At 43.2% G+C, this 13,515-nt stretch overlaps 1 protein-coding gene across 4 annotated transcripts; it reads left to right on the forward strand.

Moving 5' to 3' along the window:
* The first annotated feature begins 228 nt into the window (after positions 1 to 228).
* On the forward strand, positions 229 to 5,780 carry LOC105455352 (gastrula zinc finger protein XlCGF57.1). Of its 4 annotated transcripts, none has more exons than XM_011698616.1 (12): positions 229 to 579; positions 653 to 787; positions 1,279 to 1,347; positions 1,431 to 1,496; positions 1,732 to 1,802; positions 1,908 to 2,043; positions 2,125 to 2,419; positions 2,804 to 2,906; positions 2,989 to 3,252; positions 3,807 to 4,128; positions 4,400 to 4,743; positions 4,828 to 5,780. In XM_011698616.1, the coding sequence occupies exons 2-12, from the start codon at positions 763 to 765 to the stop codon at positions 5,068 to 5,070; spliced, it is 1,938 nt and encodes a 645-aa protein (XP_011696918.1). In that variant the 5' UTR covers positions 229 to 579; positions 653 to 762; the 3' UTR covers positions 5,071 to 5,780. The 4 variants fall into 4 exon arrangements, with proteins under 4 accessions (XP_011696918.1, XP_011696919.1, XP_011696917.1 ...); XM_011698617.1 differs by having other exon boundaries at positions 229 to 535; XM_011698615.1 differs by having other exon boundaries at positions 229 to 787.
* Positions 5,781 to 13,515: the final 7,735 nt, after the last annotated feature.

Genomic DNA, 13,515 nt, shown 5'->3' on the forward strand with positions numbered 1-13,515 from the left:
CGTATAGGAAGCACGTTTGTCGTAATTGACATAACGACACGGAATTGTGAATTCGCGAAATTATCGCGCGGGAGAGAAGCTCGGGAAGCTTCCTGGGCACAAGAATATACCCCTCTCGTCATGTTTATATTTTCTCCCGGCGCGGCGGCAAGGACGGATTTGAGCACCACTGAAGCCAGCCGAAGTCGCGTGCGTGACCCAATAGCGAATCAGCAGGCGAGCAGGCCGAAGGCAACAAATTGTTACTTGTTGCGCGTCGTCAATTCGGAGTTTCTTGCTCCGACTACTCCTCCGTTTGGTCTGATCGTCGCCGAGGCGACGTCTTCGGCGGCGACGTGACGCGGATGACGTGACCGGTCCGCGAGAAAGAGAGCGAGCGAGGAAGCACGGGGCGGCGGACGCGTGGAGGAGGAGGACGACGACGACGACGACGACGCGCCCCTTGACGTAGGCCATTTTGCGCGGCGTCGGGACTGATGAAAGGGCCTGTTCCTTCAGGGGCAAACGCAAAGCTCGCTCGCTCTCCCTTTCCCAGGTAAACGTGTTCGCGCGGCCGAGAGCTCGAGATTGCCTTCCCTCGTACGTTCGGGTAACATCCCTCCGAATATACGAGCGTCTGGAGTTCGTTCAGAACGTTGCGTATGGCTCGCAGATTTCCGTGATGTCGAACGGGAGTAGCAAGTGAGGAAGGAACTGGTCTGCCCGGAGGAGATACGATCGAATAAGGAAACGGCCCGGAGATAGAAATCGCTACGTGACGCAATGGCAGAAACGGTGGAGAACATAGGTGAGTGAAGCTGGTTCAGGGTGTTCAGGCTCCTCCTTACGAATGCAAGATGTAGGACAGTCCCGTCGTGTGCCTGTAAAATCGCTTGCAAGTACCGTACGTGATTGCATAAAATTTAAGTTCTTCAAATCAAGTAAATCTCCAAGTAAACAAACCAAGTAAAGCTTTAAAAAGAACATGTGACGAAACCACTTTGTAGATCATTGCTTCTTATACGTAATTTACGCAAAGATTTTAGCCATATATTTTTTATTCATTTTATAGTGCTTAAATTTCTAACAGATAATTTAGACCAAAGAATTGTATATTAGAACAGTCGAATTGAGTGAATTAATACTAAAATAGACGTTCAGATTACATAAGATCGCAGAGTTATTTTATTCATTTTAATATATCATAAAAATGATTTATTAAAGCAATGATTTCATACATGTAATTTGTGTTCAGGAATTTTAGTTCTTTTATAAACAGTTCGACAAATCTTCTTGCAGAGATCATAAAGATTGAGGAGTGTACTGATGATGCATTACTCGAGGACGAAGCCACGGAGATCTTGTTCGGTAATTCAATCATTTAGATGTAAAATATTTAATACTGTAATATGATTTTAATTATTTAAAACATGAATATCCTGTTGTTGCAGATGGGAACGTCTTACAAGACGATTCTATAGTCGTGGCCAGTAGACCAGCCACTGATAATGAAAAAGGTAATCGTATTTTGTACATGTGTATATTAAGGGTGTTTCGAAACTTAAATACGATTTGATAAGTTTGCTGTTAATTTTTCGCAACCGCGTAATTTTTAAAGGAGACATCTTGTTGTGTATATTTTTAAATACATTCACGTAACTTCTGCAAGTCCACAAAATATAGTTTTGATGCTTTATTTTATCATTTTTCGTTCCGTTCACCGCGTTATCGTTTATTTTGCTTTGTTAACAGATGATGTGGTTATTTCGATTATAACTGATTATCAATGTGTCACGTGTCACCGTATTTTCCAGTCGGAGGATGTAAGTTGTAGTTTTATTTTTTGTTTTTGTTTCTAGCTTATGTTCTATATAACTATCCTGCTTTTCGTTTCTATTAATGATTTCTGTCTCGTAATTCTGCGACAGATGCTGCAGAAGCATGTAGACGTGTGTAGAGAGGAGGATGACTCAGGCAATATTATGCTGGATAATATGGAAAATTACGATTCAGAGGAGGAGGACGAAGAGGATGAGGATGATCCTCTAGGTTTGAGTGATGATGGTATGGCTGTGCACTGAACAGGATCGTTTGATTAGTCTTACGTTTTTTCAAATTATCTTATAATCTGACTTTTACTTCCAGATTCGGATTCTAAGAGCCAAAAGAATAACAATGAAAAACCTGTCATCAAGCCCGTGCCCGACACGCAGTGCCATTGCTGCGCGGAGGACTTAAAGACGGCGCATAGCGGCGGCGAGTACAAGTGTTCACATTGCGATCTCAGTTTCAAGAAGAAGGCGTCACTCGAGAGACACGTTATAGTCGTACATTGGAAGTGCGACTCGTGTGTATGCAACGAATGCGGCTCTTCCTTTCGCGACAAGAAAGCCTTGAATAAGCATCGCTATACGACACACGGAGATCACAAAATTTTTAAGTACGTTTACACGTGTGCATGCAATACTTTCCTTAAAATTTCTCATAAGATAATTTTCTAAAAATGACTGCTTATCGTAATTAATGTAAACTATAACACCATATTAATTTAAGTCTTTTCCATCTAGATGTATAAATATTGCTATAAAGTTTTAACTTCACAATAATTTCTCTTATTTTCTCTTATCATTCTTGCTCTAAAGATTAATTACTTATCGTAATTAATATAAATTATAACACCATATTAATTTAAGTCATTTCCATCTAGATGTATAAATATTGCTATAAAGTTTTAACCTCACAATAATTTCTCTTATTTTCTATTATCTTGCTCTCTTTATTATCACTTTACGATTTTTGTTTTTACCTAAAATTACATTTTTAGATGTGACCCTTGCGACACTTATTTCTCCCGGAGCTACCACTTAAATCGGCATATTATGCAATCCGGCTGTCACGGTAACATACTTAATACGTTCAGATGTCAAGTGAGTACAATTATCCACCGATAACTCTTAAAAATTAAAGATTCTAGAGCGATCTATAATAATCGAATGAACGTTATTGTAGGTTTGCGAGAAAGACTTCACGCGTAAGGACAACCTGCGGGAACACTTGCGTACTCACGCGGGAACGCCCCAGAGGCAAAAGAAGAAGTGTAAATATTGCCCGAAGGAATTCTTTACGAATCAACAATTGCTGGTGCACGAACGGATGCACACGGGAGAGCGGCCGGTCCAATGCGATTTATGCCCGAAGACATTCCTCTCGCCGCTTGCGCTGAAAAAACATCGCCGTGTACACACCGGAGAGAAGCCGTTCGAGTGTAAATTCGTAAGTATTTTTTTTTTTTTTTTAATCAAGTCGCACTTACGAGTATTTTATCATTCCTCAATATCATGTATTTTTGACAATGACCGATAATTAAGTGTAGAAATAATAATACTTTTATTGCGCTGTTTTTTTATTACAAGCTAGCGTTACGGGTGGAAATGTATCGTCGTAAGTTTTTAATTTAATCATACACGAATTACATTAAATGAAAGTTCAAATGCACATAAGCATTTTTGCTGTACAGTCGTGGACATATCAGTTGCAACACATTTTTTTAAATAGGTTTTGAAACGCATATTGATCATAATCAATATTTTGCAAATGCGAACCACGATTGGTGTGCACTGTCTCTAGATTAAAGATAGTACACCATCGTGGTTCGAATTTGCAAAATATTAGTTACCTATAAAAAATATATTATATATATATTAAACATATACTAAAAACCTATGAGAAAAAAGTGTTCGCAACCGATCTGTCCACGACTGCACAATATCAATCGATTTCCGTGCAACTTTTTACGCAAGTACTAATATGAGAATTCGTGTTGTCAGTGTCAGAGAAAGTTTGCCGCGCGCGAAACGCTGAATCGCCACCAACGGACGCACACGGGCGAGAAACCGCACACGTGTCAGTATTGCGGCAAATCGTTCATACAGGCGGCGCAATTACGAGCACACGTGTTCCATCACACCGGCGAGAACGGTTTCTACTGCGACGTGTGCGGCAAGGCGTTTAATCGGAAGGCGCGTTTAAATATCCACAAGAAATTCACGCACGAGGGGGCGATTCCATTCACGTGCGCGGTCTGCGACAAGGGCTTCACGCGAAGGGAGGACTTGGTGAAACACTCACTGTTACACACTGGCATCAAACGTAAGCGATATTTGGATTATAAAAGGGAATTATTACGAATTATGAATAAACATCATGTTTTTTAAAAATACGCTGCATTTTCGCTCGCTGCTCTCTGGAATTTTCTTGGAGTGAATCTCACTCCAGGGGTGTGAAAATACTGCCACTCGGCTACTCGAGTGGCAGTACATTTACTCCAAAAAATTTAGAGAGTGTGTTTATTACAATGTTTAACTTGTATAGTAAACTTAATGTACAATGTATTGTAAACTTTCTTCGCTTTGCGTTTCAGCGTTCAAATGCGACAAGTGTCCGAAAGCCTTCTCGGCGAAGTCGTCGTTGCAGGCTCACCTCAACACCCACAGACGCGAACCGCCCCAGTCGTGCGTCGAGTGCAACAGAGTGTTCATCCGGCAAGACTGTCTGATGCGGCACATTCGGGCGAAGCATCGGGAACTGCTGGAGGACGTGATGAACGAGGTCGAGAAGAAGCATTTGCAAACGCAGTTGTTTAACATCGCGTCGGCCGCCGCCGCGAAAACGAAAACCGGCGAATCTAAAAGGCTCTCCACCAACGAGTTGCTGAAGGCCATCATAGATCTCCTGAGGGTACTTATCGACGAGGAAACATTACAGGTATGACTCATAACTCGTTTAATTTAATTTGACTGAATTATATTGGCCTTTCAAATTATATTAATTTAATTTTGATATTGGCAGCTGTTCGGTTGGCCGGAGGCTCCGATACAGGATATCCTCGAAGCCGTGATCAGAAGATGCGGACACGAGCCGACAACGTCGGATGCCAACGTAATGTTCACTGAGCGGCTACGACAAAATGTCAAGCTTCTGTTCACCGTTGTCGTCGACACGATGAACGACGAAACGGTGAAGTCTCTCTTGACGACGAAAACGGTGGACGACGTCATTCTTCACGTTTTAGAAATATCTAACCGGAATTAGAAACGAAAAGATATAAGATTATGCGAGGAACGACTATGCTTTTTTCTTAATATTTCCTTGAATGCTTCAAGATTTACGATCACGTAAAAAAAAAAAGACAATGAGAGGTAATTTTAAGTAACGAATTCGTGTAAGATATCGAAAAAGATGAGATTTTTTAAATAAGTGACATAATTTTAGACATTTTTAAAGTTAAACGGATAAGTTAGGTTACCGTCATAACCTACAATTTTACGTGTCTTTTAGAGTATTTTAAAAATTTTTATTCGATATTTAATATAATTTTAATCTACTTTTAAGTAGAATAGACATATTTTTTATCTTAATTATGGTCGATCTAAAAAAAATAATTATGCAATAATTTTCTCGAGTATATACTATAATGAAAAGATTACAGCAAGGTTTTTTAGAGTCTAGACTCCTGTGTGGTATCACGGTATACGAAAAATAAGTGTGTATACCGAGGATTAATACATTTATTAGAATATATGTTGCACATACATTTAGGTTTACGATTATTATTCTTGTATGCAAGAGATTGCATTTATACGCAATTCTAATTCAGATTAATTGTATATACAAACGAAGTATATTTGTGTGCGCATGTATACACATATATATATGTATAATATTTTATATACTACGTGGATGGGTGAATAAAGTGCACGCGAATTTGTCGAAATCATATTTAAAAAAAGCATTAAAAAAAAGATAAATCTCAAGTTTAAATTTGAGTTTAAATCAGTTTCATTTTGCCCGCGCATCGCTCCGTCGAGACGTCACCATGGTTACCGTTCGAATTACGTCGTTGGCGGCTTGCGTGGGGGATTCGCGGCCGACTTCCGGCATCCGGTTGACAGTGCAGCGGGCTGCGCTTCGCCGGACAGGAGTCGTCTGAAGTCGCTCGCGCGCGTCCGAGGATTCGCACCGAAGGAGGGAACGGCAGGTTCCCCGAGGACTCGTGGCAACTCGATCCGAACCGGATCTCACCCCCGACGGTGAGTACACGCGCGCACCTCCTGTCGTCGTAGTCTGCGTCTCGTACATCGCGAAATGTCAAGCGCGGATCGGGTCGGCGATGCGGCGCACGTTGCGTGTCGGAGCGAGGCCATATCGATTTTCCACCCTTTCGTGCGACGCAGTCGCGCAGCCGCCCGCAGATCGCGGCTGACGCGGATCAGGCGGCAACTCGAAGCGGATCGAGCGAAATGTTCACGCCGTTATAATTTCGAATGTTTCCTATCAAAAGGAAAATTTTATTTCAGGTATAAAATATCTATGGGGCTGTGTGTGTGTGTGTGAAGTTGTCCTCTCTGCCGTCTTGCGAAATTTAAGAAAGCGCGAAATGGAACGAATTTAATTAAAATAAATTTACGCGAGACTATCTCTCCTCGGGAAAAAATATATATTTTAAATATATAGTCCACTCATTGCCAAAATTAATGAAAGAATATAATTAAAAGCAATTAACTTGTGTCCAGTTTCAGAACGTACTTGTCTCATTATGTCCAACCGATCGCGCGTGCCTTCGTAATTTCACTCCTTCAACACTTGATTTGTGCGATATAACGAGCGATCGTCGTTATTTTAGATACATTTCTCTATTCATCGTACCTCATTACCGTTTCCTCTACGAGATATTTCGTGCACGCGCGGAAAATTTATAGTCTACGGAAGCGCGAATCGAAACGGAACGTCTGCGCCGAGCAATTCGAAACGCCCCGTTTCTCGCGCGTAACGGTAGCCTCCCCCGCGTGCTGTGCGCGCGCACCGCGACTGCCGTTGGCCACGTGACGTCGCACTACCGCCGCCGCGCACTTCACTTCACTGCGCTCATTCGCGGCCCGAACGCAGTGGTGGACGCGTGTGTGCGTGCGTGCGCTCGGAACGTGACGCGAGAGAGAGAGAGATCAGTTTTGCTCCGCGACGCTGCTGCAGCGTGTATCCGCACGTATACGCGGGCGGCGACCGTCCAGGGTGACAACCGGCCGCGTCCAGCCGCGGTGCTCACCAGCCGAATCGGGGGAAGTCGCGTCGCCGGCAGACGTCAGCCTCGCTGCCGTCGGGTCTATCGATCCGCCTCAAGGTTAGTGAGCGTGTAACCAGGAGTGCGCCGGCGATGCTTGACGCGGCGCTCTCCTCGACGGCGCCTCGCCGCCGCGCCGCGCGCGCTAGAGAGCATTCCTCGCGTGTAAGCTAATTCGTTTATATATAGAGCGTGATGCACCGCCGCCTTCCTGTGCGCGCCTCAAGATTCTCTCCTCCCTGGCCCGCGGCGGGATTTCGCGACGGGGGCGGAGATGCGAGAGATCGATTCGCGATAGAACGCGACGGAGATTAATCGAGGTTCCCCCCCCCCCGCTCCCGCCGCCGATATGCACATAAACATTTCTGCCGTCGCGGGGCACGGCACGATACGCAGGCAACGTGACGCGGATAGACTTTCGATTGTGCAGCGACGAGGAAAAACACAATTCCCCTGAGACAATATCGCGAGACATCGTCGCGTTGCACTCGGCGAGACGAGGAGACTCTCCCTCAGGAGCGCACGAGCAGATCCGCGGGGGCACTTAATTTTTATGCGATCGCGATCATACGTAATCGACGAGACCGACGTATTATTTCTTATAGTGATTCTTTAATGAGCAATTGAGCAATTCTTTAATGAGCTTGAAATTAGTTCTCGGCGAAGGAACTTGGCGAGGAAAGTCGCGGGTCGTTCTGACGACGCGGGAGATTCCCTCGTAATTGAGAACTCGGCTCCACTTTCCGTGGTGGAATTCCACCACTCTCTCTCTCTCTCTCTCTCTCTCTCTCTCTCTCTCTCTCTCTCGTACTCCTCTTCTCCCGCACACAAAAAAAATAAGACCGTAATTTATTTACGCTCTGCCGCGGCACATCCGAGGTCTCTCTCATTCTTCAAGGATTAATTAATACGGCCGTCAATTGATTCTCCTCCTCCCCCACCTCAACAAATTTCCGCTCGCGCACGAGGATAAAATCAATTTGAAATTCATCGAAGAATCTGTCATTGCAAAACAGATCGGAGATATTGGGATATCCTGTGTGTGTACGCGCGCACCGCGCCGCTCGATTTTCCGATTGAAACTTCCGATCGACATATCGGAATTAAATTCGATCTCTCGTTCAATCGAGTAATTATTGTAAAATATGTTCGCGGATAACTTTTACAATAATTCGTTATACGGATAATTAAGCTCACGCGTAATTAAATCATTTTTCCCCACATTTGTTTCTCGATATTCAGAAGCGAACGCGAATTTTATTAAAACTTTTCTCGTCGTATACAATATATCGTGACGTTTATTCTCGTCTTAGAATTTATATTTGGAATGTTTATTGAAATAAACGAATGCTGATTGCATATTTTTCAGTTGCGTTTCAATAAAATACATAGCCCATTTTGATTGATATATAATTCGGATTTCAGAATAAAATTTCATTTATAATTCTGCATGCAGTGCATTTTATGCGTGTCTACGTATTTAAAATGAATTAAATTTAAATTTTTATTAAAAATAATTTTCATTTTATATATGCATTTTTATGTATGCATGCATTTCTGAATTTTCAAATGTTTTTCATGTTATAACGCGACACGCATAAAATTACGAATGTAATTCTATCCTGTATTCTGGCACAAATGTTACATTGTCTAACGCGGGATTGACGCAAAGTGAAAAACAGAAAATATTAAAAAAAAGATGCAGAATAAAAAGGATTTTAAATTGCGTAGAAAGTTAATTTTTTTCCAAAGTTAGCTTTTTCAGAATTTATCACGTTCGACATTTCGTTTATAAATCTCACTCGTGTCTCGCGGTTTACCTAATAATGAAGAATGTATACTTTTCTGTCGTTGCTCTCGAATGAATTTATTCTTCTCGCATTATCGAGAGGTCGTGTAGCGCGAGAACGCAATCCAGAATAATTTGATCATTGACATTTAGAGTTTGACATTTGTCGCGTGTCCGGCCGACCGGTTTTCTAGACATTTTTCGCAGGGCGAGATCAGCTGTAAGCTCGATATAAGGACGGCCGTGCACTTTGAGTAGTTTTCGCCCAGATCCTCGCTCGTGTGCAATTAAAATTAACAGCTAATTTCACCGTTGTCGGTTTGTCATTTTGCGAAACTGAATTGTCCTTATATCTTAATCACGCGCGGTCTACGTTGCAGCTCGCCGTTGTTATTAATTTAAAGAGACTGAATTGTTTCCGCGGTCTCGCGCTTTCAAGTTGAAAAATCTGGAAATGATATAAAATATGCATATTATACGCAGATAAAGATAATTCCTGGCCCCTTTGTGCGATGCGCGCGGCAGTTTCATTAGACAATTGTTGTACGTAAGCTTGCTCTTGCAAGAACGTGTTTGCTGTTTGACCAGCAAAAAAAAACCAGCAAAAAAGCGCCTAAAAATGAGAGTAAAACGAGGCTTCCCTAATATTGAATTAATTTTCTCACTTGTCGAGGTGCGCGACCTCTCCAGAAATTTTTTAAATATATCTCCGTGATTATTTATTTTTCCTGGTTATATAAGACATTTTTTTTTCGTAAAATGCGTAAAGCGAAGGTCAAAACAAAGATAATTCAGAATTGCGCAAAATAACACACCAACAACGGCAAAATCGATTGTTAATTTTTAATCGTATGATAAGCGGATTTGACGGAGGACTGATCTTGAAACATCCCGGTATTACATCTCGTGACTGGAAAACCGATTACGGCTGCCTCTCGTTTTTTCCCCATATATCTCGTATTAAGCGCCGTTCCTGCTTACGCAGGTGTAAGTGATTCACGTGCACGCGCGTGTGAATGGATAATAAAAATATTGATTTTCTCATCTATCTCCCCCTCCTCCCCCCCCTGTATTTATAGCGATGCTCCCGTATCCTATCCCGGTATCTATAAGTTGCGCAATACTTTCGACACATTACACACACACACCCCCATGCCACCAGCCATTGTTGCGTACGAAGGCCGCGGGGGCTGTAGAGTGGGCGGCGGGGGAGGAAAAGGGGAGGAAGGCATAAATTGCGAGCGGGATCTGTCGCAAATATAATTACCGCGATAATTTCACTCGAGTTCACCCTGCCGATCCCCCCCCTCGTCGCATCCCACCGCTCATGTTTACTATCGACGCTGCTTTCGACAATATATCGCGCGAGATAGAGACGCGCGCGGCGTACATTTCCGACGATTATTAGCAAAATATTGAAGCGGAGTCGCATCGATTGAGCACCGGTCACGATCAAAACAAGATAAAACGTTAAAAGTAATTGCGATGATAGTGGAACACGCGATAGAGATCGCGCTTTGCGGGAGGGAAATAAGTCAAACTATAACAGTTAGAGACATCGTTGTCCCGATGGTTCTCTTTGTTTTATGTTTCGCGAAAGTCGACGCAACGTTAACGTTTGTCGCAGAACAAACGTGGTCTGGAGTTAAAACGTGACGTGTAAACGGCGCGGAACAATGTCACATTCCTCATGCTCCGATTGCATCATCAGCATCAGCGGCGCGTGACAAAATGCAGGTTACCGATTAGATAGCAATTTCACCTTTAAGTACGAGTAATATTGCGCAACGAGGAAGGCGAGATATAGGCAGATCGATGGGTGCTGCTCATTGACGCCGCCGGGCACGCACCGTGAACTTTTCGACGCCTGCAGTCGCGACCGACGGGCGACAAATTAAAAAGTAGCGCGTTAGCAATCACACGCCCGGGCGGGTTCTCGAAAGATAGAAACGGAGAAAAAAGAAGAAAAAAGAGATCGGGGTCTTTATGCGATTTTTCGCTTCGCTCCGACGGAAATAACTTTCTCGCGGCCGCGGGAAATAAAGTTCCGTTCCTTCTCGCTCGTCATCGTTCCATTTGCATGACGAATGCGTGCCGCGATTATGAAGCGTAATCGTCGCGCCGTGGACTTATTTTTTTTTTCTCACGAATAAGAATTCCTGTGTTCCTCTTTTATTGCGCGCCGTAAATCGCGCCTGTATTATTAACGGCGTTACACGACGTTATTTCGTTACTTTAACATCAATTTTCATAAAATTTCTAACAAAGTAGCACTTTTTATAACGTTTATGTGCACCGTCGTTTATAACCGTCGCGATAAAATTCATTCCCGCGGCATGTCTGCCCGTTGGCCGTCGAAAGTGTCTCGTTTCCATTCTGCGCGAATGCCAGATAAAAACGCGCTAAAATCTCTCCGGTCTTCATTTCTTTCCCCGTGATCAAACGACTCGGGGTAAAGCAATCGGGATTTTATTTCTGTCGTTTTTCCGCGAGAGAGTTTTATCTGCGCGCGAGCCTCGACGAGGCCTTCTCGTCTCCTCCTTTTTTTTTCCCCGCCCCGAGGCACTAACGGGTTGCAACGTGTGCAACAAACTGGTGCAAGTGCATCCAGATCGCCGCATCGTCGTTCCACGCTGCGGCACGATCGACCGCACACGTGTCATTTAGCGTATCCTCCACCACCCACTTGCGTGCTTCTATCGCCCAGGTCGTGGGTGGATACACGACGACTGACGTCGTCGTATCGTGACGCCGCGATCGCGCCGCCAATTACGGTCGCGTAACCCTTAGAGGATCGCCGAGTACCGTAGGCTTGCATGACTATAATCCTCCCTTTTTTTTTCTAATTTTTACGGGGTTACGGAAAAATCCCAGAGTCTGTCGACCTCGTTCGTTACATCTGCACGAATGTTTATCTGTCATTGTAATTCGTGAAACATATATATGCCTTAGGGGAAACGGTGAGATAAAATCAAGGTCTCGTCCTCTTTTATTTTTCATCGGTGTAAATAATTTAGCTTTAAATAACTGAGAGAAGCAAAGACGTGAATAGGAGACTCCTGAAAGATTCTTATGAGGGTAAAATGTCTAAATATTATATAAAAATTCTCTAAAAATATAGGAAATTTTTTAAAAATATCTTTAAGAAAATTCTCTCTCTCTCTCTCTCTCTCCGAGTTAAGTTGACAGATACTTTGGAAAATGTATCTGGTTTTTTTAACTAAAAGAATTGGAAACAGATAATTTTTCATATTACAATATTATTACATATTAAGGCAAATTAAGATCGTTGTTTACATGGTTTATTTGCGCCTGAAATTTTTGGCAAAAAATTTTCTATTGCAATCGTGTGCCTGACCGGCTTTTTAACGGTCATCGACGGTGATCTGATCACATTCGAATCTGCCAATCGCGCGGTCGCCCGTGATCTTGGCGAGCGATGCCAAAATCGGCCGCGACGGCGAGGTACCTTTCACCCTGGAAACCTGCCAACTTTCTCCGAGGGCAAGGACAAAACCGGCCAATAAGTTACGCCCCGCCATCCCGTTACATTGCCACTGGTATACTCGTACTAACGAGCCTCCATTAGTCATTGCATTCGTCATTATTTTCATCTTCCCGTCTCGTCCTTTTAACGACGGTATATCTGTTTCGTGAATAATACGTCTCGCCCACGCACACAGACACACAGAATCTCGGGATCGTTTTACACCGCGACGCGGTTATCCCAGACAGACCCGAGACCACAAATCAGCGGCTGGATTCTGATCGCGAATATTTCGGTAGTGTTTTCCCAAGATGCAGCCTGTTCATGTTCACGTCGGACGATATAGGAATCCTGCGGTTTTCAGCGTCACAGATCCAAGAACCCCCGGGGAATTTTCCGCGGTCTGCGAGACCGGTCGTTATGAACTTATATCTCTCGCTGGGATAGTTATTGGTCAGCTGCATCGTGCGTGTTCATATTCAACTTAATTGTTTATTGTAATACTTGAACATCAACTATTTCCGTTTGCAATTATGGTTGGTGGAGGTTATTTTTTAAATATGAATATGAAAGATTTTAACATTTTTGAAATCTTTATATATTTTTTATGTCATTCCTAATATCTTCGATGAATTTTTTTTAGATAGTTTTTAAAAGAATCTTAATTTAAAATTATTTAAAGTAATTTTTTTGCTATTTGAGTTTTTATGAATTTTCATTAAGAAGTCACGCGATCGAGAATTAAAATTAACATCGTTATACAGTGGATGTCAAGCTCGAAAGAAGAAAAAAGGGGAACATATATCTTGAAAGCGTTCTAATATTTGATACTTTAACATTAAGTACTTTTCTTTGCGTTTAAAAGAGCATCGGCAACGGCTTCCCATCCCTCGCCTCGAATCTTCCACCTATATAAAAAGTCTCATTAGAAATGCCCTTTTACGCCGCTCTAACGACGATTCGCGGCGGGAAACGCGTCTCTGTTTCTTGACCTGCCCGCACCTAGTCCGACCGACCAGCTGATCGTTTTGTCCTGGTCGCGCCGGCCACGTTGGCGTTGAGGGAGTCAGCCGAAGAGGATAGACGAGAACGAACGAACGTACGAACGAACGTCGACGACGACGAGACGATGACGACGGAGAC

Source organism: Wasmannia auropunctata, unplaced genomic scaffold, assembly GCF_000956235.1.
Source record: "Wasmannia auropunctata unplaced genomic scaffold, wasmannia.A_1.0 LD335903.1, whole genome shotgun sequence".
In the NCBI taxonomy this organism is placed as follows: domain Eukaryota; kingdom Metazoa; phylum Arthropoda; class Insecta; order Hymenoptera; family Formicidae; genus Wasmannia; species Wasmannia auropunctata.